This window comes from Pan troglodytes, chromosome 13 (genome assembly GCF_028858775.2).
Source record: "Pan troglodytes isolate AG18354 chromosome 13, NHGRI_mPanTro3-v2.0_pri, whole genome shotgun sequence".
NCBI classification, from domain to species: Eukaryota; Metazoa; Chordata; class Mammalia; order Primates; family Hominidae; genus Pan; species Pan troglodytes.
The window spans coordinates 132208727-132234889 of NC_072411.2; the positions used below are offsets into that span (position 1 = coordinate 132208727).

Sequence of the window (26163 nt, forward strand, 5' to 3'; positions counted from 1 at the left end):
GGAGCTGGGACTACATACAGGGGCACGCCACCACACCTGGGTAATTTTTTATTTTTGTAGAGGTGGGGTGAGCTGTGTTACCCTGGCTGGTATCAAACTCGGAGGCTCAAACCATCCTGCCACCTTGGCTTCCCAAAGTGCTGGGATTACAGGTGTGAGGCACCATGCCTGGTCTTTTTTTTTTGGGCGGTGGGGGGTGGTGTTGGGATAGGGTGTCACTCTGTTGCCCACACAGCAGTGCACTGGTGCCGTCATAGCTCACTGCAGCCTCGAACACCTGAGCTCAAGCAATCCTCTTGACTCAGCCTCATTAGTAGCTGAGACTACAGGCATGTGCCGCCATGCCTGGCTAATTTTTATTTTTACTTTTTAGTTTTTTGTAGAGATGAGGTTGCGCTGCCTTGCCCAGGCTGGTCTCAAACTTGTAGCCTCAAGCCACCCCAAAGTGTTGAGCCACAACACCCAGCCTAGAATTTATTTTTGAGTGTCATTGGAGGTAGCAGTTTAAATGTATTCCTTTTAGGCTGGGCGCAGTGGCTCATGCCTGTAATCCCAGCACTTTGGGAGGCCAAGGCGGGCGGATCACCTGAGGTCAGGAGTTCGAGACCAGCCTGGCCAACATGATGAAACCCCAACTCTACTAAAAATACAAAAATTAGCTGGGCGTGGTGGCGGGCACCGTAATCCCAGCTATTCAGGAGGCTGAGACAGGATAATTGCTGGAACCTGGGAGGCAGAGGTTGCAGTGAGCCGAGATCACCGCCATTGCCCTCCAGCCTGGGCCTCAGAGCGAGACTCCATCTCAAAAAAAAAAAAAAATTTATTCCTTTTAGATGGATGGCTTATCATGTTAATACTATTTATTAAGTAAATCATCCTTTCTTCCCAATTTGAAATACTACCTTTTCCATATATACCTGAAGATACTGGTGAACTCTTCCACCAATATATTTGTTTATTATATACAAATACCATGTTATTTATAATAGCCTTATGTTACTTTCTAATATATTGCAAGACACAATTTTTTTTCCCAAGATTTTCTTGGCAATTTTCACACACTATTTTATTTTATTTTTTTCATTTTTGAGACGGCATCTTGCTCTGTCACGAGGCTGGAGTGCAGTGGTGCGATCTCGGCTCACTGCAACCTCTGCCTCCCAGGTTCAAGCGATTCTCCTGCCTCAGCTTCCTGAGTAGCTGGAACTACGGGCGCATGCCACCACGCCCAGCTAATTTTTGTATTTTTAGTAGAGACTGGGGTTTCACCACGTCGGCCACGATGGTCTCGATCTCCTGACCTTGTGATCCGCCGGCCTCGGCCTCCCAAAGTGCTGAGGTTACAGGCATGAGCCACTGTGCCCAGCCACATTTATTTTACTACATGAATTTAAAATAATTTTGTCCTCTTTCCCCGAAAAAGGTGAATTTTGATTGGCTTTGCATTAGGTTTACATATTCATTTGGGAAGGGGTAGTTTTTTTAAAAAGGAAATTAAAATTTTAATCTTAGACTATAAAATGCCTCTCAATTTGTTCAGGTATTGGCTTTAGGGCCATCAATAAAATTGAATAGTTTTAAAATTAGGTTTTCGGCCAGGTATGGTGGCTCATGCCTGTAAACCCAGCACTTTGGGAGGCAGAGCTGGGCCAATCACATGAGGCCAGGAGTTTGAGACCAGCCTGGCCAACATGGCGAAACCTCATCTCTACAAAAAACACACAAAAATTAGCTGGGCACAGTGGCATGCGCCTGTAATCGCAGCTACCAGGGAGGCTGATGCATGAGAATCACTTGAACCTGTGAGGCAGAGGTTGCAGTGAGCCGAGATTGTGCCACTGCACTCCAGCCTGGGTGACAGAGTATCTCAAAAAAAAAAAAAAAATAGGTTTTATACTCCTTATGTTATTTATTTTTAGGTATTTTATTGTTTTGAACTGTTGCAATGTAGGGTATATTTCTTCCCATATTCATTTTCTAACTACTTATAAATAATTAGATAATGAATAAAGTTAATTTTGGTATCTTTTTTTCTTTTTTTTGAAACCAGGATCTTGCTCTGTCATTAAGGCTGGAGTGCAGTGGTGTATTCATAGCTCACTGCAGCCTCAAACTCTTGGACTAACGCAATCCTCCTGTTTCTGCCTCCCAAATAGCTGGCACTACAGGCATGCACCACCACACCTAGTTAATTTTTATTTTATTTTATTTTATTGTAGAGATAGAGTTGCACTGTGTTATCCATGCTAGTCTCAAGCTCCTGGCCCCAACTAGTCTTCCTGCCTCAGCCTCCCAAAGTGCTGGGATTACAAGCATGAGCCACTGCACTCAGCAGCCTTGGCATTTATTTATTTATTTATTTATGAGACGGAGTTTCACTCTGTTGTCCAGGCTGGAGCGCAGTGGTGCGATCTCGGCTCACTGCAACCTCCGCCTCCTGGGTTCAAGCGATTCTCCTGCCTCAGACTTCCGAGTAGCTGGGATTATAGGCATGCACCACCACATCTGGCTAATTTTGTATTTTTAGTAGAGACAGGGTTTCACCATGTTAGCCAGGCTGGTCTCGAACTCCTGACCTCAGGTGATCCACCCACCTTGGCCTCCCAAAGTGCTGGGTTTACAGGCCTGAGCCACCACGCCCAGCTTCATCATTCTTTTTTAGGGTAGCACATAACTGAGTACTCCTTTGTGAGGTTATGTCAAAGTTCATTCATCCAGTCCCGTATTGCTTGACCCAGGTTGCTTTTTTTTTTTTTTTTTTTTTTTTGAGATGGAGTCTCACCCTGTCGCCCAGGCTGGAGTGCTGTGGCATGATCTCTGCTTGCTGCAACCTCCGCCTCCCAGGTTCAAGCGATTCTTCTGCCTCAGCCTCCTGAGTAACTGGGATTACAGGCACCTGCCACCACACCCAGCTAATTTTTGTATTTTTAGTAGAGATGGGGTTTCACCATATTGGCCAGGATGGTTTAGATTTCCTGACCTCGTGATCCGCCCACCTCGGCCTCCCAAAGTGCTGGGATTACAGGTGTGAGCGACTGTGCCCGGCCCCCCAGGTTGTTTTTTTTAGCTTTTGCCAGTAATACCTCAATGAAGAAACTTATACGTGTATCCTTTGCATTTCTTTTTTCTTTTTTTTTTTTTTTTCCGAGGCGGAGTCTCACTCTGTCGCCCAGGCTGGAGTGCAGTGGCGCGATCTCAGCTCACGGCAAGCTCCGCCTCGTGGGTTCACACCATTCTCCTGCCTCAGCCTCCCAAGTAGCTGGGACTACAGGCGCCCACCACCATGCCCGGCTAATTTTTTGTATTTTTAGTAGAGATGCGGTTTCACCGTGTTAACCAGGATGGTCTCGATCTCCTGACCTTGTGATCTACCCGCCTCGGCCTCCCAAAGTGCTGGAATTACAGGCGTGAGCCACCGCGCCCGGCCTATCCTTTGTGTTTCTTATGTGTGGCACTGTTGTCTGTAGTATGTAATCCTATGAATGGAATTGCTGAGTCACAGGATGAAAGCATCCATAATTTTATTAGATTATGCCAAATTTCCCACCATACATTTTGTACCACAGTGGTGAGTTCCTGTTTCCCCAGATCCTTACAAATGGAGTGTGTTTTTATTCTTTTGGATTTTGCTAGTCTGGATGGATGAGAAATAATATTTCAGTATGATTTTAATATGCTTTACTGTTATGAGTAAAATTGAGCATCTTTTTATATGTCTGTGAGACTTGTGAATTTTTTTTTCCCCTGTGAACTATTTGTTGATATTTTCTCTCTTTATACAAACTCTTTAGGGAGATTGCCTGTTTGTCTGTAATATTAATTGCAAATGTTTTTCTCAGTTTATCATTATTTTATTTTTTACTTTGTTTTGATGGTTTTTGTTTTCAAATCACATTTGAGATATGCTTTTAATACAGTAAAAATCACTCTTTTCAGGTGGCATGAATTTTAAAAAATGTATAACCACCATCATTATCAAGATACAGACTATTTTCATCAACCTGAAATTGTCCTCATACCTTTTTGTGGTCAGTTTCCTCTTCCATCCCTAATTCTTTGGTATCATTGATCTGATTTCTGTTTTTTCTTTGTTAACATGCCGTAAATGGAATGTTATGTATGGAACATAGCATTTTCTGTCTGGCTTCTTTCACTTATCTTAATGCTTTGAGATTCAACTGTTATTGCATGTATCAGTATTTCTTTTTGTTTGTTTGTTTTTGAGACGGAGTCTCGCTCTGTCACCCAGGCTGAAGTGCAGTTGGTGCGATCTCGGCTTACCACAGCCTCCACCTCCCGGGTTCAAGCGATTATCCTGCCTCAGCCTCCTGAGTAGCTGGGACTACAGGCGCCTGCCACCACCCCGATTATTTTTTGTATTTTTAGTAGAGACAGGGTTTCACTGTGTTAGCCAGGCTGGTCTCTAACTCCTGACCTTGTGATCCTTCCGCCTTGGCCTCCCAAAGTGCTGGGATTACAGGCGTGAGCCACTGCGCCCGGTGCGTGTATCAGTATTTCTTTTTATTGTTGAGTAACATTTTGTCATATGGATGTACTTACCCGTTTACCAGTTGATGTTTGTTTTGGTTATTTCCAGCTTGGAGCTACGATGAACTAAGCTGCTTTAAACATTTCTACTATAAAGGTCTTTGGAGATTTTTCCATGGAATAAGTTTTTATGTTTATTTAGTAGAGTTTATCAGTCTTTCTTTGATTGTTTCTGGATTTTGAGACACAGTTTGAAACATGTTAAAGGAATTCACCATTTTTTTCCATCTAGGACTTATATGGTCTGATTTTTTAATACGCAGACCCTTTCTTTCTTCCTTCCTCTTTTTTTTTTTGTTTTTTTTGTTTTTTTGTAGAGATGAGGGTCTTACTATGTTGCCCAGGCTGGTCTCAAACACCTGGGCCCAAGTTCCCACCTCAGCCTCCCAAAGTGCTGCGGTTACAGGCTGAGCCACTGCACCTCACCTATATGCTGCTCTTTGATCTACTTGCACTTTTTCCTGGCGTGAGGCATGAATGAATCTTCTTTTTTTTTCTATTTATTTATTTTTTTATATATTTATATTCTTTTATTATACTTTAAGTTCTAGGGTACGTGTGTACAACGTGCAGGTTTGTTACATATGTATAAATGTGCCATGTTGGTGTGCTGCACCCATTAACTCATCATTTACATTAGGTATATCTCCTAATGCTATCCCTCCCCCCTCCCCCAACCCCACAACAGGCCCCAATGTGTGATGTTCCCCTTCCTGTGTCCAAGTGTTCTCATTGTTCAGTTCCCACCTGTGAGTGAGAATATGCGGTGTTTGGTTTTTTGTCCTTGCAATAGTTTGCTGAGAATGATGGTTTCCAGCTTCATCCATGTCCCTACAAAGGACATGGACTCATCATTTTTTTATGGCTGCATAGTATTCCACGGTGTATATGTGCCACATTTTCTTAATCCAGTCTATCATTGTTGGACATTTGGGTTGGTTCCAAGTCTTTGCTATTGTGAATAGTGCCACAATAAACATACATGTGCATGTGTCTTTCTTTATAGCAGCATGATTTACAATCCTTTGGGTATATACCCAGTAATGGGATGGCTGGGTCAAATGGTATTTCTAGTTCTAGATCCCTGAGGAATCGCCATACTGTCTTCCACAATGGTTGAACTAGTTTACAGTCCCACCAACAGTGTAAAAGTGTTTCTATTTCTCCACATTGTCTCCAGCACCTGTTGTTTCCTGACTTTTTAATGATCGCCATTCTAACTGGTATGAGATGGTATCTCATTGTGGTTTTGATTTGTATTTCTCTGATGGCCAGTGATGATGAGCATTTTTTCCTGTGTCTGTTGACTGCATAAATGCCTTCTTTTGAGAAGTGTCTGTTCATATCCTTCGCCCACTTGTTAATGGGGTTGTTTGTTTTTTTCTTGTAAATTTGTTTGAGTTCTTTGTAGATTCTGGATATTAGCCCTTTGTCAGATGAGTAGATTGCAAAAATTTTCTCCCATTCTGTAGGTTGCCTGTTCACTCTGATGGTAGTTTCTTTTGCTGTGCAGAAGCTCTTTAGTTTAATTAGATACCATTTGTCAATTTTGGCTTTTGTTGCCATTGCTTTTCGTGTTTTAGAAATGAAGTCCTTGCCCATGCCTATGTCCTGAAATGGTATTGCCTAGGTTTTCTTCTAGGGTTTTTATGGTTTTAGGTCTAACATTTAAGTCTTTAATCCATCTTGAATTTATTTTTGTATAAGGTGTAAGGAAGGGATCCAGTTTCAGCTCTCTACATATGGCTAGCCAGTTTTCCCAGCACCATTTGTTAAATAGGGAATCCTTTCCCCATTTCTTGTTTTTGTCACGTTTGTCAAAGACCAGATGGTTGTAGATCTGTGGTATTATTTCTGAGGGCTTTGTTCTGTTCCATTGGTCTATATCTCTGTTTTGGTACCAGTACCATGCTGTTTTGGTTACTGTAGCCTTGTAGTATAGTTTGAAGTCAGGTAACATGATGCCTCCAGCTTTGTTCTTTTGGCTTAGGAAAGACTTGGCAATGTGAGCTCTTTTTTGGTTCCATATGAACTTTAAAGTAGTTTTTTCCGATTCTGTGAAGAAAGTCGTTGGTAGCTTGATGGGGATGGCATTGAATCTATAAATTACCTTGGGCAGTATGGCCATTTTCACGATATTGATTCTTCCTACCCATGAGCATGGAATGTTCTTCCATTTGTTTGTATCCTCTTTTATTTCATTGAGCAGTGGTTTGTAGTTCTCCTTGAAGAGGTCCTTCACATCCCTTGCAAGTTGGATTCCTAGGTATTTTATTCTCTTTGAAGCAATTGTGAATGGGCGTTCACCCATGATTTGGCTCTCTGTTTGTCTGTTATTGGTGTATAAGAATGCTTGTGATTTTTGCACATTGATTTTGTATCCTGAGACTTTGCTGAAGTTGCTTATCAGCTTAAGGAGATTTTGGGCTGAGACAATGGGGTTTTCTAGATATACAATCATGTCATCTGCAAACAGGGACAATTTGATTTCCTCGTTTCCTAATTGAATACCCTTTATTTCTTTCCCCTGCCTGATTGCCCTGGCCAGAACTTCCAACACCATGTTGAATAGGAGTGGTGAGAGAGGGCATCCCTGTCTTGTGCCAGTTTCTAAAGGGAATGCTTCCAGTTTTTGCCCATTCAGTATGATATTGGCTGTGGGTTTGTCATAAATAGCTGTTATTATTTTGAGATACATCCCATCAATACCTAATTTATTGAGAGTTTTTAGCATGAAGGGCTGTTGAATTTTATCAGAGGCCTTTTCTGCATCTATTGAGATAAACATGTGGTTTTTGTCTTTGGTTCTGTTTATATGCTGGATTATGTTTATTGATTTGCATATGTTGAATCAGCCTTGCATCCCAGGGATGAAGCCCACTTGATCATGGTGATAAGCTTTTTGATGTGCTGCTAGATTCGGTTTGCCAGTATTTTATTGAGGACTTTTGCATTGATGTTCATCAGGGATATTGGTCTAAAATTCTCTTTTTTTGTTGTGTCTCTGCCCGGCTTTGGTATCAGGATGATGCTGGCCTCATAAAATGAGTTAGGGAGGATTCCCTCTTTTTCTATTGATTGGAATAGTTTCAGAAGGAATGGTACCAGCTCCTCCTTGTACCTCTGGTAGAATTCGGCTGTGAATCTGTCTGGTCCTGGACTTTTTTTGGTTGGTAAGCTATTAAGTATTGCCTCAATTTCAGAGCCTGTTATTGGTCTATTCAGAGATTCAACTTCTTTTTTCAAATGGCCACCCACTGGTTCCTAAATCATTTATTCCTAAATCAATATTTTTAATCTGATTTGAGAAGTTCTATTTTATAATTATTTATATTTAATTAGTATTAAATATTATAATATTCAATTAAAGTTATGAATTAAAAATGTATTTTCCCTTAAACTTTCAACACCCAACTTACAAACCTAGTAAATTCAATTATAAATCAAATAATTTTGTGTTAAAACTTAAAACTCTTATTTTCATTGTACTTTGATTGTTTAATTATACATTTGACAAATTAAAATCTCAAACATTTATGCACTGTTCACAAACGTAAACTGTCTTAAACATGTAAATTAAAGACACAAAACTTATACATCTAGCAATTTAATTCTCTGAAATTTTTGTTTTGTTTTGTTGAGACAGGGTCTTGCTTTGTCACCCAGGCTAGAATGCTGTTGCAGGAATACCACTCACTGCTGCCTTGACCTTCGGGGTTCAAGCAGTCCCCTTGTCTCAGCCCCACTACAAGCTGGGACTACAGGCATGTTCTACCATGCCTGGCTAATTTTTGTATTTTTTGTGGAGATGGTATTTCGCCATGTTGCCCAGGGTGGTCTCAAACTCCTGATCTCAAGCAGTCTACCCACCACAGCCTCCCAAAGTGCTGGGATTACAAGCATGAGCCACCATGCCCGGCCAAATTATTATTATTATTTTTTTTTTGAAATGAAGTCTTGTTCTGTTGCCCAGGCTGGAGTGCAGTGGTGCAATCTCCACTGACTGCAACCACTGACTCCCAGGTTCAAGTGATTCTTATGCCTCAGCCTCCCGAGTAGCTGAGATTACAGGCGTGCACCACCACATCTGGCTAATTTTTGTGTTTTTAGTAGAGACGGGGTTTCACCATGTTGGCCAGGCTGGTCTCAAACTCCAGACCTCAAGTGGGATCTAGCCACCTCGGCCTCTTAAAGGCATGAGCCACCACACCAGGCTCAAATTATCTTAAATTTATATACCCCTTATAAACTTGAGTAAATTCTGTTAAGCATTTCAGTCTATAATCATGAATTGAATATATTTAATTTTCTCAAGCATTACCAAAATCTAAAGACGCATAATTAGAATTCTACCAAGATCAAACAAAGTTGTTTTTTTTTTTCTTTTTTGAGACAGGGTCACCCTCTGTTGCCCAGGCTGGAGTGCAGTGGCACAATCAACAGCTCACTGTAACCTTGACTTTCCATGCTCAAGCAAGCCTCCCACCTCAGCCTCCTTAGTAGCTGGGACTACAGCTAGAGGCCACCACACTCACAAATTAAAAAAAAAAAAAAAAAAAAAAATTCAGGCCAGGCACGGTGGCTCACGCCTGTAATCCCAGCACTCTGGGAGGCTGAGGCGGGTGGATCACGAGGCCAGGAGATTGAGACCATCCTGGCTAACGCGGTGAAACCCCGTCTCTACTAAAAATACAAAAAATTAGCCGAGCGTGGTGGCACATGCCTGTAGTCCCAGCTACTCAGTAGGCTGAGACAGGAGAATCACTTGAACCCAGGAGGCGGAGGTTGCAGTGAGCCAAGATCACGCCACCACACTCCAGTCTGGGTGACAGAGACTCTGTGTCAGAAAAATAAAAAATAAAAATAAAATAAAATTGATAAATTGGACTTTGTCAAAATTAAAAACTTTTGCTCTGTGAAGACCCTGCTAAGAGATGGAACAGAATAGCAGAAAATATTTGTAAACCACATATCTGACAGAGGATTAGTATTTACAATATATAAACAAACAATCTTGTTAGAAAATGGACAAAAGACATTAAGAGGTATTTCACCGAAGAGGATATATGAATGGCAGATAAATGCATGAAAAGATGTTGAACAATTAAAATCACAGTGAGACAGCACTACTCACCTATCAGAATGGCTCAAATAAAATAGTGACACTACCAAATGCTGGTGAGGACCCAGAGAAGCTGGATCATTCATATACTGCTGATAGGAATGTAAAATGCCCATTACCATTTTAAGTGCCAACATTTTGACAGTGGCAAAAAAAACTAAATATTCAGCTACCATATGGCCCAGCAATTGCACTCCCGGGCATTTATCCCAGAGAAATGCAGACTTATATTCATACGAAAACCTACACACAAATGTTTATAAAAACTTTATTTGGGGCCGGGTGCAGTGGCTCACACCTGTAATATCAACACTTTGGAAGGCTGAGGTGGGAGGACTGTTTGAGCCCAGGAGCTCGAGACCAGCCTGGGCAACATAGTGAGATGCTATCTCTATTTAAAGAAAAAAATGTATATATCTGTAATAGGCAGAAACTGGAAACAACTCAGAAACCTGAGCATCAAGGTAGCAGTTTGGAAGAAAATCCAGAAGCTAGAGAAGAGTGCACTTTTAACCTAGGCTGTAAATAGTTATGGGAGGGCATAGTGTGAGCCTGACATGTTTACAGCATCCTCAGAGTTGAAATCAAAAGAAAGCCATCTCTATGTAATTGCAGCGCCAGCTTAAGAGCCCAGCACCTCATTACTGTTATCACCAATGCTCTTGATGTCACAGAGGACAATATTCCGTGTGAAACACTGCAGACATTCATTTAGGATGTGATTCAGAACACTCAGATCCTGAAGATAGATAACTTTTAGGAGAACTTTCGTCTGTTTATTCCACTTATATTTTCCTTTTTTAGATATATTCACGGGTAACATAGATTTGTCATATTAAAATTAATATAATGTTACTATAACTTGTAAAATGAATGAATTAGTATAATTACTAACAATAATGTTCTAAAATGCATGCCTAATGACGAATTAAAGAGCTCTTTCAGTAACTCTGAAATAAGTGATGAAAACCATTGTCTTAATTTCCTGGCTCCCCTCATAGTCCAAAATGGCTGCAGCAATTCCAGCAATTGCATCAACACACAAAAATTGTCAGTTCCTCAAAAGGAGCTGTGTTTTCTTGTGTCTCTTTTTACAAGTGATAAAATCATGGCCGGGTGAGGCGGCTCACGCCTCTAATCTCAGCACTTTGGTAGGCCGAGGCGGGCAGATCACCTGAGGTCAGGAGTTTGAGACCAGCCTGGCCAACATGGTAAAACCCCATCTCTACTAAAAATATAAAAAATTAGCCAGGCATGGTGGTGAGCGCCTGTGATCCCAGCTACTCAGGAGGCTGAGACAAGAGAATTGCTTGAACCCAGGAGGTGGAGGTTTTGGTGAGCAGAGATCACGCCACTGAACTCCAGCCTGAGTGACAGAGCAAGACTCCATCTCAAAAGAAAAAAAAAAAAAAAAAAAAGAACAAACAAAAAACAAATGATAAAATCTTTCTCAGAGTCCCAGCAGACCTCTGGTATCTCATTGGCTAAAACTTTATCACATGCCTATGCCCATACCAATTGCTGGCAGGGGGAAAAAAAATCTACCCAGAAATGACTTAAACCGATCAGGCTTGCCTCCTAGAGCTACTGATGAGGCCTATACTCTGAGCACAAGCTATGTGAGAGGATACTGGAGAAATGGAAGGGCAGGTGGGCAAATGAATGCTCTGTGGCAAACAGCATCTGCCACAGATTCCCAATCACATCCACTCTGTTTGAAGATAATTAATTTAACTTTTTTTTTTCTTGAGATAAGGTCTCATTTTTTCACCCATGCTAGAGTGCAGTGGTACAATCATGGCTCACCACGGCCTCAACCTCCTGGGCTCAAGTGATCCTCCCACCTCAGCACAGACACGCACCACCAACCCCAACTAATTTTTTTTGTTTTTAATTTTTTGTAGAGACAGGGCCTCACTGTGTTGACTAGGCTTGTTTTGAACTCCTGGGCCCAAGTGATCCTCCTGCCTTGGCCTCCCAAAGTGCTGGGATTGCAGACATGAGCCACTGCACCTGGCCCAAGTATCCAATTCTTTTTTTTTTTTTTTTTTTTTGAGATGAAGTCTCGCTCTTGTCCCCAGCTGGAGTGCAATGACGCGATCTTGGCAACCTCCGCCTCCTGGGTTCAAGTGATTCTCCTGCCTCAGCCTCCCAAGTAGCTGGGATTACAGGCTCCTGCCACCACGCCCAGCTAATTTTTGTATTTTTAGTAGAGACTGGGTTTCACCATGTTGGACAGGCCTGTCTCAGTTGAACTCCTGACCTCAGGTGATCTGCCCGCCTCGGCCTCCCAAAGTGCTGGGATTACAGGCATGAGCCACCGTGCCCAGCCTACCAAGTACGCAATTTTTAACAATTACTAGTAATTAGGAAAATCAAATACCAGGTCCGACTGAAAGCTGAAATAATTATCTTTGAAGATTATGATTAGGAAAATAGATCTCGATGAAGTATAGCTATGATTGAATACTATTAGACAGCTGATGAAAAAAATATGGTTCTGACCTCCTGGCTTTTGGGGCTGAATTTATCACTATAAATATGAAGGACTGACCAGTAAGTGACCAGCAAGTGAACAGAGGGAGAGAGGGGGAGGGAAGCCCTGCTCCTGTGGAGCATACTCTGTGTCTGGCATCGTGCAGGGCACTTTGGATATTCTCTCATGTCATCCCACCAAAATTCAGTGGGATGAGTATCATCCCACTGCCTCAGCCTCCCAAAGTGGTTGCAGGTGTGAGCCACCACGCCCAGCTCGATTCTGATTTTTTTACTATCATAATTCAGCTATGACAACCATCCTCATTAAAAAATATTGTGGCCAGGCGTGGTGGCTCACGCCTGTAATTCCAGCACTTTGGGAGGCCGAGGCGGGAGGATCACGAGGTCAGCAGTTCGAGATCAGCCTGGCCAACATGGTGAAACCCCGTCTCTACTAAAAATACAAAAATTAGCCGGGTGTGGTGGCGTGCGCCTGTAATCCCAGCTACTCGAGAGGTTGAGGTAGTAGAACAGCTTGAACCTGGGAGGCAGAGGTTGCAGTGAGCCGAGATCCTGCCACTGCACTCCAGCCTGGGACAGAGCAAGACTCTGTCTCAAAAAAATATATATATATATTGTGTACCTTGTCAATAAATTCGTTAGGAAAAATTCTTCCAAGTTGGATGTCTTGGTCAAAGGGTATGGGGATACCTGAAAGGCTTACGATAGCTATTCCCAAACCAGTTGACACTCCTCTCAACGATTTTTTTAAAGGGCTTCCATTTTTCCCTGTCCTCACCAATACAGGGTTTTATCACTTAAAAAAATTACCAATTTGAGAAAAAATAAGTGTTAGAAAATATCTTATTATTGTGTTCGCTTTGGCAGCACATATACTAAAACCAGAACTATACAGGGAAGATTAGAATGGCCCCCGTGCAAGGATGACATGGAAATTCATGGAGTGTCCCATATTTTTAAAAAATGTCTTTAAAATTTTAGGGCAGGTGCGGTGGCTACACCTGCAATATCACCACTTTGGAAGGCCGAAGCGGGCGGATCATGAGGTCAGGAGTTTGAGACCAACCTTGCCAACATGGTGAAACCCCGTCTCCACTAAAAATACAAAAATTAGCCAGGTGCAGTGGCGGGTGCCTGTAATCCCAGCTACTCAGGAGGCTGAGGCAGGAGAATTGCTTGAACCCGGGAAGCGGAGGGTGCAGTGAGCTGAGATCGTGCCACTGCACTCCAGCCTAGGGACAGAGCAAGACTCCATCTCAAAAAAAAAAAAAAAAAAGTCTTTAAAATTTTAAATGTGTCTATTAGGCTGGGCACAGTGGCTCATGACTATAATCCCAGCACATTGGGAGGCTGAGGTGGGCAGATCACTTGAGCCCAGGAGTTTGAGACCAGCCTGGGCAACTTGGTGAAACCCCATCACTACCAAAAAAATACAAAAATTAGCCTTGGGGTGGTGGCACGCGCCTGTGGTCCCAGCTATTCAGGAGGCTGAGATGAGAGAATCACTTGAGTCCAGGAAGTCGAGGTTGCAGTGAGCTGGGGTCGTACCACTGCACTCCAGCCTGGGTGACAGAACAAGACCCCGTTTCAAAAAAAAAAGGAAGAAGAAAATAGCTATTAATTCTGTTTTAATAAGTACAATACATGGAACATAATTGAATCTTGCAGTTAAGTTGTGATTATGAACATTAGTTTTCTGTGTACTGCTCTGTAGAGTGGTCTAATGGGTTGTAGTGTGAAGGTTATACATAAAAAAAAGCATCAGGCCTCCAAAGGAACTCTGTGTTTATGAGTTAGCAGTGAGGATTCTGGTCCTAGCTAGCCGTGTTTCCTTAAGCAAGTGTTATATTCTCAGTAATTTACTTTAAATACCTCGGAAGGGCCAGTGGGAAGCTTATCTGTGTGTGCAACTTAACTTGAATGTGTGCCATGGAGAGCGTCCCTCCAGTGGCCATTGTGGCAAGCACTGCAGATGTTGCCTTCTAAATCAGTACCAGAGGGTTCATTAGTTAGTATAAGGAATGTCGAAATAATTTTTCCTTGATGAAATGAATGGTATGCAAGATATGAGGCCAACAGATTGTACAGGCATCTCTCTGCCTTTTTATGAACAAGTTAAGAGGCAAGCCCAGCAATGTAGCATTTCTGGAGCGGTGCCCTGGGCTCGATCTCCATTTGTTCCAGAATCCCCCACTCAACCAAGGATTTTGTTGCTTGATCTGGCTGGAAGGATCACTGACTGTCATTATAACATAGGGGCCTTGCCTATTAATATTAAATAATGTTTAATGGAAAGGAAACTTGCAGTGTAGAGAGATTGCCCAGGCCTGTGTTGCTGTAAAATGCATGCCATTTCTACTGCAGTGCTTGATACCCCTCTGTTGTTAATTGAATTGTGTCCCTGCCAAATTCTAATGTTGAAGCTGTAGCCCCCAATGTGACTGTATTTCCCATCTTTCTCCTCCTAGCCTTCATCGAAATGCAGACATAATTTGGTCTGTTTCTCAAATCGGTGGAAGTTTTGTCATCTTAATTACCTACCCAGCTCCATTACAGGTTTACAAACATAATATAAGATATGTTTCAAGGGGCTTCTCATCAGGCCCATTAGTTGACACTGCCATGAAATCAACACAGCCTTTAAGTGCAGTCCATAACCATGGAAATGAAGTTTGCTTCAGATAAACCAAAATTCTCAGAGAAGACAAATGTACCATCAGCAGATCCATTACCAAGAAGTGTCCTGTGTAATGACACTTTTTCATGCATCAAACTAAGCATAATGATGCTTTCCCTATCTCTGTCCGTGTAACTGTTGCTCTCTGTGGGAAAATTATCCACTCATCTTGTCTGTCCCTGCAGACAGTGAAGGAAGGAGGAGAGCTGAGCAATTTCTTTGGAATTAGCTTCCCAAATTATGGAATGTTTATTCTCAGACATCTTCCGGAAACAGATAACCATTTGGCTCCGGGTGATTTTAACATCAATTGACCTGATGGATTTCTTTTTTTTTTGAGACAGGGTCTCACTCTGTCACCCAGGCTGGAGTACAGTGGTGCGATCTCAGCTCACTGCAGCCTCAACCTCATGGGCTCAGGGGATCCTCCCACCTCAGCCTCACAAGTAGTGGGGACTACAGAGCACACCACAATGCCCAGCTCATTTAAAAAAATTTTTTGTAGAGACGGGGTCTCACTATGTTGCCTACGCTGATCTAGAACTCCCAGGCTCAAGCAATCCTCCCACCTCAACCTCCCAAAGTGTTGGGATTACAGATGTGAGCCACTATGCCCAGCCTTTGACGTGATCTATTTTATTTTATTGTTTTTGGTGGGGGGGCGGGTGGGGGATGGAGTTTCACTCTTGTTACCCAGGCTGGAGTGCAGTGGCGCGATCTCGGCTCACTGCAACCTCCGTCTCTAGTGTTGAAGCAATTCTCCTGCCTCAGCCTCCCGAGTAGCTCAAGTGATCCACCCACCTCGGCCTCCCAAAGTGCTGGGATTACAAGTGTGAGCCACTGCACCCGGCCGACCTGATCGATTTTAAAGGTTCCTTCTAGCACTATGGTTTTGTGATTTTAATCTCTAAGGAAAATGTTCTTTGATGCCCAGAGGTTAATTCTAATTTGATGTGATGCCAGACTGCAAAGTTATAGCTAATGTTGGACACATAGCCTTATGCAAATTTTCAAAACCCCAAACTTAATGTAACTGTTAGTATTGAAATCAATTTTAATTCATATCACTTTGTATTTAATTATAGGTAATCTTTAGATGGTGGAAGATCTCTCTAAGGAGTGAGTATCGATCAACAAAACCTGGAGAAGCAAAAGAAACCCATGAAGACTTCCTAGAGAATTCACATCTTCAAGGTAAGGAAGGGAACATATTATATACCCCTGTTAAGTTCTCATTAGTTAGTGGTAGATTTTGTTAAAGAAGTTTCAAATATATTTTCACTTGAAATATTGATATGTAGTTATGTACTTACATATAAAATGTTAGATTCTTAAAAACCAGAAAACTGTTGTTTTTTTCTCTTGGAAAACATATTAGCGTTTGGCCGGGCGTGGTCGCTCACGCCTGTAATCCCAACACTTTGGGAGGCCGAGGCGGGTGGATCATGAGGTCAGGAGTTCGAGACCAGCCTGGCCAAGATGGTGAAACCCTGTCTCTACTAAAAATACAAAAATTAGCTGGGCATGTTGGCACATGCCTGTTATCCTAGCTACTCAGGAGACTGAGGCAGGAGAATCACTTGAACCCAGGAGGCAGAGGTTGCAGTGAGCTGAGATCAGACCATTGCACTCCAGCCTGGGCAACAAGAACAAAATTCTGTCTTAAAAAAAAAAAGATCCTAGGTTAACATGTGGACTCCATTAATGAAGTTAAAATCAAGTAAATATAGTTTTATGCTATAATATTTATGAATTGGGCAGTGGCAAAAAACCAAGTGGTTTGGGCTTTACTGGGAAGGGCTTGAGGGAAAACTTTTATATGGTGTTTTCTGAAGGAAGACAAAATATTTGATTGGTTAGAGTGGAAATTCCCTGGTTAGAGGTTAGCTGGCAGTTTCTGACTGGTAAAGTCTCTGGTTAGAGGTTAGTTGGCGGTTTCTGACTGGGTAAAGAGAAATTTCCTTTTCCTATGCTACAACCATCTATATTTTAAAAACATTTTTTTTATTAAAAAAAAATTTTGTAGAGCCAGGGTCTCACTATGTTGCTCAGGCTGTTCTTGAACTCCTGGCCTCGAGTGATCCTCCTGCTTCAGCCTCCCAAAGTGCTGGATTACAGGCGTGAGCCACTGCACCTGGCCCAACCATCTGTTCTGAGTTGGGTTTCAGTTTGCTTACATAAGAAGTCAGGACAATGGAGACATCTAAGCCCAATTGCTTCCCAATTAATTATTTTAACACTTCTCAATATGAAAAATTCAAACATAAAAAGCAGACAGAATGGTTTTTTTTTTTTTTTTTTTTTTTTTTGAGATGGAGTTTTGCTCTCGTTGCCCATGCTGGAATGCAGTGGCATGATTTCAGCTCACTGCAACCTCTACCTCCCAGGTTCAAGTAATTCTTGTGCCTCAGCCTCCCGAGTAGCTGGGATTACAGGTGTACACCACCACACCAGGCTAATTTTGTATTTTTAGTGGAGATGAGGTTTCACCATGTTGGCCAGGCTGGTCTTGAACTCCTGACCTCAGGTGATCCACCTGCCTCAGCCTCCCAAAGTGCTGGGATTACAGGCGTGAGCCACTGCACCCGGCCAGAATGGTTTTTAACTAACTCCCATGTACTCATGACCCAGCTTCAGCAATACTCAAAATGCGACCCAGACCTATAGATGAAACCCACTGTTCCCACTGGATTATTGTGAAGCAAATCCCAATTGTTAATGTCGTTTAATCTTAATCTACTTTAGAATGTGTCTCTCAAGGGACTTTCTTCGACTAAACTCTTTAATAATTACTCCTTAAAAATAAAAATTTGCCAGGTGCAGTGGTTCATACCTGTAATCCTTGCACTTTGGGAGGCCAGTGTGGAAGGATTAGTTGGGCCCAGGAGTTCAAGACCAGCCTTGGCAACAGAGTGAGACCTGGTCTCCACAAAAACAAAACAAAACAAAAACCAAAAAAAAAATTTTTTTTTAAATTAGCTAGGTGTGGTGACACGTGCCTGTAGTCCCAGCTAATCAGGAGGCTGAGGTGGGAGGATTGCTTGAGCCCAGGTGGTTGAGGCTCCAGTGAGCCCTGATCATGCCACTGCACTCCAGCCTGGGCAACAGAGCAAGAATGTCTCAAAAATAATAATAATAGCTGGGCACGGTGGCTCACGCCTGTAATCCCAGCACTTTGGAAGGCCACGGTGGGCAGATCACCTGAGGTCAGGAGTTCAAGACCAGCCTGGCCAAGACGGTGAAACCCCATCTCTACTAAAAATACAAAAAATTAGCTGGGCATGGTGGTGGTGGGTGCCTGTAATCCTAGCTACTCAGGAGGCTGAGGCAGGATAATTGCTGGAACCCAGGAGGTGGAGGTTGTGGTGAGCCGAGATCACGCCGTTGCACTCCAGCCTGGGCAACAAGAGCGAAATTCCATCTCAAAAAAAAAATAATAATAATAATAATAATAATAATAGTAATATTTTAAAGCTAGAAGACACCTTAGAGATTCTTATTATAGTTAACAATGTTATTTCTATTAATATCAAGTACTTTCACTCTCATTTTATTGTTATAATATCCTTGTGAAATAAATATTATTGCCATGAGATTCAGAAAGGAGGATCTTACAGCTAAATACTGACATTGCCAGGACTAAGCATTGAAACTCAAAAAAATCAAGCATGATAATCTCATTTAGAAGGCAAACTCTGAGTGGATCTTTGATAATCAACACTCTTTAAAAAATTCCATTATTTAGGCCGAGCACAGTGGCTCATGCCTGTAATGCCAGCACTTTGGGAGGCCGAGGTGGGTGGATCACCTGAGGTCAGGAGTTTGAGACCAGCCTGGCCAACATGGTGAAACCCGGTCTCTACTAAAAATATAAAAATTAGTCGGGTGTGGGGGCAGGCGCCTGTAATCCCTGCTGCTCGGGAGGCTGAGGATCGCTTGAATCTGGGAGGTGGAGGTTGAAGTGAGCAGAGATCGTGCCACTGCATTCCAGCCTGGGCAACAGAGTGAGACTCTGTCTCAAAAAAAAAAAAAAAATCCATTATTTAACAATAATAGTATGCAATAGGCCAGGTGTGGTGGTTCACACTTGTCATTCTAGCACTTTGGGAGCCTGAAGTGGGAGGATTTCTTGAGCCCAGGAGTTTAAGACCAGCCTGGGCAACATGGCAAGACTCCATATAAATATATATAGTGTGTGTGTATATATATATATATATATATATATATATATATATGTATGTGATAGTTTTGTTTTATGTATGTGTGTGTGTATATATATATATATAAATGTGATTGTTGTTGTTTTTTGTTTTGTTTAGAGAGGGAAGGTTTTGTTTTGTTTTGCTTTCTTAAATAGTTAAAAGTTGGGCTGGGTGCGGTGGCTCATACCTATAATCTCAGCACTTTGGGAGGCAGACGCAGGTGGATCACCTGAGGTCAGGTGTTTGAGACCAGCTTGGCCAACATGGTGAAACCCTGTCTCTCCTAAAAGTACAAAAATTAGCCGGGTGTGGTTGTGCAAGCCTGTAATCCCAGCTACTCGGGAAGCTGAGGCAGGAGAATCACTTGAACCCGGGAGGCGGAGTTAAAAAAAAAAAGTCTGCTGGATTGAGTGGTTCACTGTCTTACCATCTGTATGCAATATCATTAACTCCTTTATGGCAAATATTTATAAAATTCATTGTTGGCTTAAGAACAACCATGTCAAATAATGAAAAAGGAAGAAAATGTGACTGAGATTAGAAGAAAAAAAAGAACAATCATATTGGCGGAAGACTATTTAACTTTTGATTGAATTTCAGTCAGCCCAGGCATGCCTAACTTCTTTAACTGTGGACCAGACATGTTTCTATGCAGCTCACTATAAAGTAAACTTCCATAAAACACATTTCATTTTCAAGTTAACATTCATTTTTTTTGTTTTTTGTTTTTTTGAGACAGAGTCTTGCTCTGTCGCCTAGGCTGGATGGCAGTGGCAGGATCTCAGCTCACTGCAACCTCCACCTCCCAAGTTCAAGCAGTTCTCATGCCGCAGAGCCCCCGCCCCCTGCCCCTGAATAGCTGGGACTACAGGCACACACCACCACACCTGGCTAATTTTTGTATTTTTAGTAGAGATGAGGTTTCATCATGTTGGCCAGGCTGGTCTCGAACTCCTGGCCTCAAGTGATCTGGCTGCCTCGGCCTCTCAAAGTGCCGGGGATTATAGATGTGAGCCACAGCGCCCTGCCTCCATTTTATTTTCTAACCACTGTAGGACCTTCCCCAGAGCTATGTGTCTAGTTAATGCTGCATTGTTCCTTGAGACCATGTGGTTTTCTGATTGTCTTCCACAAAAACCTGGAGATGGGGATTTGGGCCAGAGATTGGAGTCAAAAGCCTTCCACTGCCTTCTGATTGCTGGCTTACTTGCAGACCTCACCAGTCTCTTGCCTGCTCCAGGCACCTTCCAAGCCCTGCCCTTGATAAGAGATTGGGGGGAGGGGTCAAGCTCCTGATAAGATACTGGGGGAGGGGATTCACTTCAGGATAACTACTTGAGGGGTTCTGATACTGGAAGAGAAAAGGCAACATAGTGAAGATTTTATGAGTCTGACAGCAGGCCTGCCTCCCTGCTGGCTGTGTTCCTGCTGGACAGCAGGAGAGTTGAGGGATTCAGCCAAGGCATGTACTAACCAGGCTTTTTAAATGGTAGTTTACAGAGCTGCAGTCTTGGGGCTGCCAGGTGGTTTCCCGCCAGCAGCAGCACTGTGATACCAAATTAAATCAGCCCGGCAAGTTCAAAGGCTCCTGTGTCTCTAAGGGGAAAACTCCAAACCATGGTGTTGGTAGTCTCTGTACACCCCCTTCTTAGAGAATCCTTCAGGAAGTCCTCTGTCTTCAGAGGAAGGAGGAGGGTTCATGGTAGCACAGACTGGGACTCAGTAAGCTGGCGTTGAAATCTCTGTCCTGCCACCAGCCCGCTGTGTGATCACAGCTGATTGCTCCTCCCCTCTGTGAGTCAGTTTCCTCATCCTTAACTGGAGATAATGGTTACTCTATATAGCCACGGTGAGCATTCAATGGCCTGATACAAAGTCAGGCGCAGTGGCTCACGCCTGTAATCCCAACTACTTGGGAGGCTGAAGTGAGAGGATCACTAGAGGCCAGAAGTTTGAGACCAGCCTGGGTAACACAGTGAGACCCGCCCACATCTCTAAAAAAAACTTTAACAAAATGAAAAGCAAGACAAAATACCTGATACATGAACAGATTTTTTTTTTTGAGACAGGGTCTCACTCTGCTGCCTAGGCTGGAGTGCAGTAGCACGATCACGCTCACTGCAACTTTCACCTGCCAGGCTTAAGTGGATCACTTGAAGCCAGGAGTTCGAGACCAACCTGGCAAACATGGCAAAACCCTGTTTCTACAAAAAATACAAAAATTGGCTGGGCGTGGTGGTGCCTGCCTGCCCAGTTACTCAGGAGGCTGAGGTGGAAGGATCACCTGAGCCTGGGATGTCCAGGCTGTAGTGCGCTGTGATTGTGCCACTATACTCCAACCTGGGTGACAGAATGAGACCCTGTCTCAAAAAAAAAAAAAAAGAAAGAAAAAGGAAAAGAAAAAAAAATTCCCAGCATGTCCTTATGGTTTGCTGTTGTATTAGTCTGTTCTCACATTGCTATAAGGAAATACCTGAGAATGGATAATTTATAAAGAAAGGAGGTTTAATTGGCTCATGGTTTTGCAGGCTGTACAGAAAGCATAGCAGCTTGTTTTTGGGGAGGCCCCAAGAAGCTTCCAGTCATGGTGGAAGGCAAAGAGGGAGCAGGTGTCTTACATGGCAGGAGCAGGAACAAGAGAGTGACAGGGTGAGGTGCCACACACTTGTGTTTTTTGTTTTGTTTTTTTTTTTTTTTTTTTTTTTGAGAGACCTAGCCTCACTCTGTTGCCCAGGCTGGAGTGGAGTGGGGCCATCCTGGCTCACTGCAACTTCCACCTCCCAGGCTCAAGTGATCTTCCCACCTCAAGCCTCCTAAGTAGCTGGGACTACAGGCATGTGCCACCATGCCTGGCTAATTTTTTTGTATTTTTTGTAGAGATGGGGTTTCACTCTGTTGTCCACGCTGCTCTCAAACTCCTGAGCTCAAGCAATCTGCCTGCCTTGGCCTCCCGTAGTGCTGGGATTACATGCGTGGGCCACTGTGCCCAGCCTCCTTCCTCTATCTGCAAAGCCAACAATGGCAGGTCTTGTCTTTCTCACGAGGCATCACTCTCACCTTGCCTCCATGGTCATGTCTCCTTCTCTGACTATGACTCTCCTGCCTTCGTCTTTCCCTTATAAGGAACTTTGTGATGACATTAGGCTCACCAGATAATCCAGGATTATCTCCCATCTCAAGATCCTTAATTTGGCTGGGCACAGTGGCTCACACCAGTAATCCTAGCACTTTGGGAGGCTGAGGCGGGTGGATTACTTGAGGTTAGGAGTTTGAGACCAGCCTGGCCAACATGGTGAAACCTCGTCTCTACTAAAAATACAAAATTTAGCCAGGCATGGTGGTGGGCACCTGTAATCCCAGCTACTTGGGAGGCTGAGGGAGGAGAATCGCTTGAACCTGGGAGGCAGAAGTTGCAGTGACCCAAGACAGAGCAAGAGCTTGTCTCAAAAAAAAAAAAAAAAAGGATCCTTAATTTAATCACATCTGCACAGTTACTTTTGCCATGTGAGGTCCCATATTCACAGGGTCTGGAGATTAGGACATGGACATCTTTGGGGACGGGCATTATTATGTCTACCACAGTGATTTATATTACTAAATTGCTAAATCAAAAACGTTGCTGAATTTTTTTTCCAGATTTGCATTTTTATTTTATTTATTTTTGAGACAGGATCTCACTCTGTTGCCCAGGCTGGAGTGCAGTAGCGCAATCACAGCTCACTGCCGCCTCCATCTCCTGGGCTCAAACAATCCTCCTGCCGGGCGCGGTGGCTCATGCGTGTAATCCCAGCACTTTGGGAAGCCAAGGTGGGTGGATCACCTGTGGCCGGGAGTTCGAGACCAGCCTGACCAACATGGAGAAACCCCGTCTCTACTAAAAATACAAAATTAGTCAAGTGTGGTGGCATATGCTTGTGATCCCAGCTACTCGGGAGGCTGAGGCAGGAGAATCGCTTGAACCTGGGAGGCAGAAGTTGCAGTGAGCCAAGATTACACCATTGCACTCCAGCCTGGGCAACAAGAGCAAAACTCCATCTCAAAAAAAAAAAACAAAAACAAACAAAACAATCCTCCCACCTCAGCCTCCTGAGTATCTGGGAGTGCAGGTGCACACCACCATGCCCAGCCAATTTAATTATTTTTATTTTTTAGTAGAGATGAGGTCTTGCTATGTTGCCCAGGCTGGTCTCAAACTCCTGAGCTCAAGCAATCCTACCTGCCTTGGCATCCCAAAGTGCTGGGATTACAGGTATGAGCCACCCAGCCTGGCCCAGGTTTGCATTTTTAAGAGTCAAAACTGTCATGTTTATTAATTTAAACATTACTCTTAACACTACCAAGTATACAGAACTGTTAGCATGTGAATAAGAATGTTGCTTAATGCAGACTACTTCCATTCAAATCCTGGCCCTAAACCCACTAGGTATGTGACCTTAACCAAATTATTTAATCTTTTTAGATCTCAGTTCCCTCAACTGCTGATAATGGGAATAATAATGGCATCTATCTCACAGGATCCTTATGAGGACTAATTGAATGAAGTGCTTAGAATTTGCCTGGCACATAATAAGTACTCAAAAAATTCCAGCTGTTGGAGTTTTTAATATTTAAAAAGTGAAAATTGTTTCTCTCCTCCAAGCTCCATTCCCCAGAGACGACCATTCTAAATAGTTTCATTTGTATTTGAATTCTTTCTGTTTGAATTGTATATATGTTTATAAAAATAAAATCAGGCTGGGCGCGGTGGCTCACGCCTGTAATCCCAGCACTTTGGGAGGCCGAGGCGGGTGGATCCCGAGGTCAAGAGATGGAGACCATCCTGGCCAACATGGTGAAACCCTGTCTCTACTAAAAATACAAAAATCAGCTGGGCGTGGTGGCACGCGCCTGTAGTCCCAGCTACTCAGGAGGCTGAGGCAGGAGAATCGCTTGAACCCTGGAGGTGGAGGTTGCAGTGAGCCGAGATCATGCCACTGCACTCCAGCCTGGCAACAGAGCAAGACTCTATCTCAAAAAAAAAAAAAAAAAAAAAAAAAAAAATCAAATCAATTTCATCTTAGGTTTTATTTTTTTTTTATTTTTTGAGTCGGAGTCTCGCTCTGTCGCCCGGGCTGGAGTGCAGTGGCGTGATCTCAGCTCACTGCAAGCTCCGCCTCCCGGGTTCACGTAATTCTCTTGCCTCAGCCTCCCAAGTAGCTGGGACTACAGGCGCCCGCCAGCACGCCCGGCTAATTTTTTATATTTTTAGTAGAGATGGGGTTTTACCATGTTAGCCATGATGGTCTCGATCTCCTGATCTTGTGATCTGCCCGCCTCAGCCTCCCAAAGTGCTGGGATTACAGGCGTGAACCACCGCGCCCAGCCTCATCTTTAGGTTTTTAACTTGTTTTGCTCTTCATATATTATGATTATTTTTCTGTTAGTGTACATAAAGTCCCCTGTTCTTTTGCAAGGATGTATGGTATTCTGTGGGTACAAATACACAATCCTCAATTGATGGGCATTTTCGGATGGTTTCCAGGTTTTGCTGTTCTCACTGAAGCCTTTAGGTACATGCTGGGACATCTATATCTGCACACTTACATGAGAATGTCAGTAATATGGATTCCTACAGGTGGAATTGCTATATCCAAAGAGATATACCTTATAAATTTTGATAGATTTTATCTGAGGGGTGTATTCTTGAAAATCTTGCAAAATTCAGGGTTAACGTGACCAAGGATGGTCTTTCTGTGAACTGGCTCGCATGGCACTGCCACAGGATGCAGCGCAAGTGGCATTTGCAACACATATGACCTTAATAATTATGCCAACTTTATAATTATGCTACTCTTGAAAGAATTTTAAGTTGTGTGATTTACATTATTTTAACATTTGCACCTAAAATGAGACTTCATTAATATTTTGATGTCACAATATTTCAATTTAGAGTAATTTAAAATTTACGTAAAATACCAGTTACTTTCTTATCCTCACAAATTGCCCTCCAAAAAACTGCTGTGTTAATTATACTCCATCCAATAGGAGGTAGGTGTTTTCTTACCCCTTTTGCCACCATGCCTTGTTCCATAATCCATTTTCTCTAGGTTTTTTTTTTAGACTTATACGTCAGCCTTTAACTTGGGCCTTTATTTTCTCATTCCTAACTAACACCTCTTACAACACTCCTCCCCTCCTTGCTGCCCTCTCTGATCAGCTGCCCCTTGTCTTCAGCCTTGATCTCTAGCTTCTGCATACCTTGGGTTGGGTTCTGCAAGTGGATGGTGAGGTGGGAGAGTGCAGGAGGTAGGAGCCTGGGAGGCTGGCTCTGGGCTGCAGAGCAGAGAAGGCAAATCCAAATAAAATCTTACATTTTGTCATTTATTATTAACTGATGTTTTAAGATTAAAAATTGAAATAATGCACATAGTAAAACAAAAGTTAAATGAGTTTGAAAAGTTTTAGGTTAAGCACTGTGGCTCATGCCTGTAATCCCAGCACTTTGGGAGGCAAAGGTGGGAGGACTGCCTGAGCCCAGGGGTTCAAGACCAGCCTGGGCAACATAGTGAGACACTGTCTATACAAAATTAAAAAAATTAGCTGGGCATGGTGGCATATGCCTGTAGTCCCAGCTACTTGGGAGTCTGAGGTGGGAGGATGGCTTGAGCTAGGAGGTCAAAGCTGCAGCTAGCCATGATTGTGCCACTATACTCCAGGCTGGGGGACAGAATGAGACCCTGTCTCAAAATAAATAAATAAATACAATAAAAATAAAAAGTTTTAGCATGAAAATAAGTCTCCCTCTGACCCTGTGTTTCTAGTTCCAGGACAACCATCATTAGGAGTTTCTGTTATATCCTTATAAAAATGGTTTATGCATACATACAAGAATATGTTATATATTAACACAAAAAGGACTGGGCAGCATAGCTCACACCTGTAATCTGAGGACTTTGGGAGGCCGAGGCTGGAGGATCACTTGAGCCCAAGCAGTTCACGACCAGCCTGGGCAATGTGATGAAACCCTGTCTGTATAAAAAATGCAAAAATTAACTGGGTGTGGATTCACGTTCACCTGTGGTCCCATCTGCTGGGGAGGCTGAAGTGGGAGGATCACTTGTATACAAGAGGTCACA

The 26163-nt window shown here is 43.0% G+C and overlaps 1 protein-coding gene and 1 non-coding gene across 5 annotated transcripts in view; both read left to right on the forward strand.

The window, feature by feature from the left end:
- The window catches only part of FBXO36 (F-box protein 36), a 129329-nt gene that overhangs the window by 37906 nt on the left and 65260 nt on the right, over positions 1 to 26163 (forward strand). For all 4 annotated transcript variants that reach the window (XM_001139272.7, XM_054679510.2, XM_063791671.1 and 1 more), the window contains one exon: positions 15932 to 16040. In XM_001139272.7, coding sequence (XP_001139272.1) covers positions 15932 to 16040 — 109 coding nt within the window. The remainder of the gene's footprint in view (positions 1 to 15931; positions 16041 to 26163) is intronic.
- On the forward strand, positions 13021 to 13127 carry LOC112208429 (U6 spliceosomal RNA). Its single transcript, XR_002942914.2, has one exon. It is a non-coding gene; the product is annotated as a U6 spliceosomal RNA (small nuclear RNA).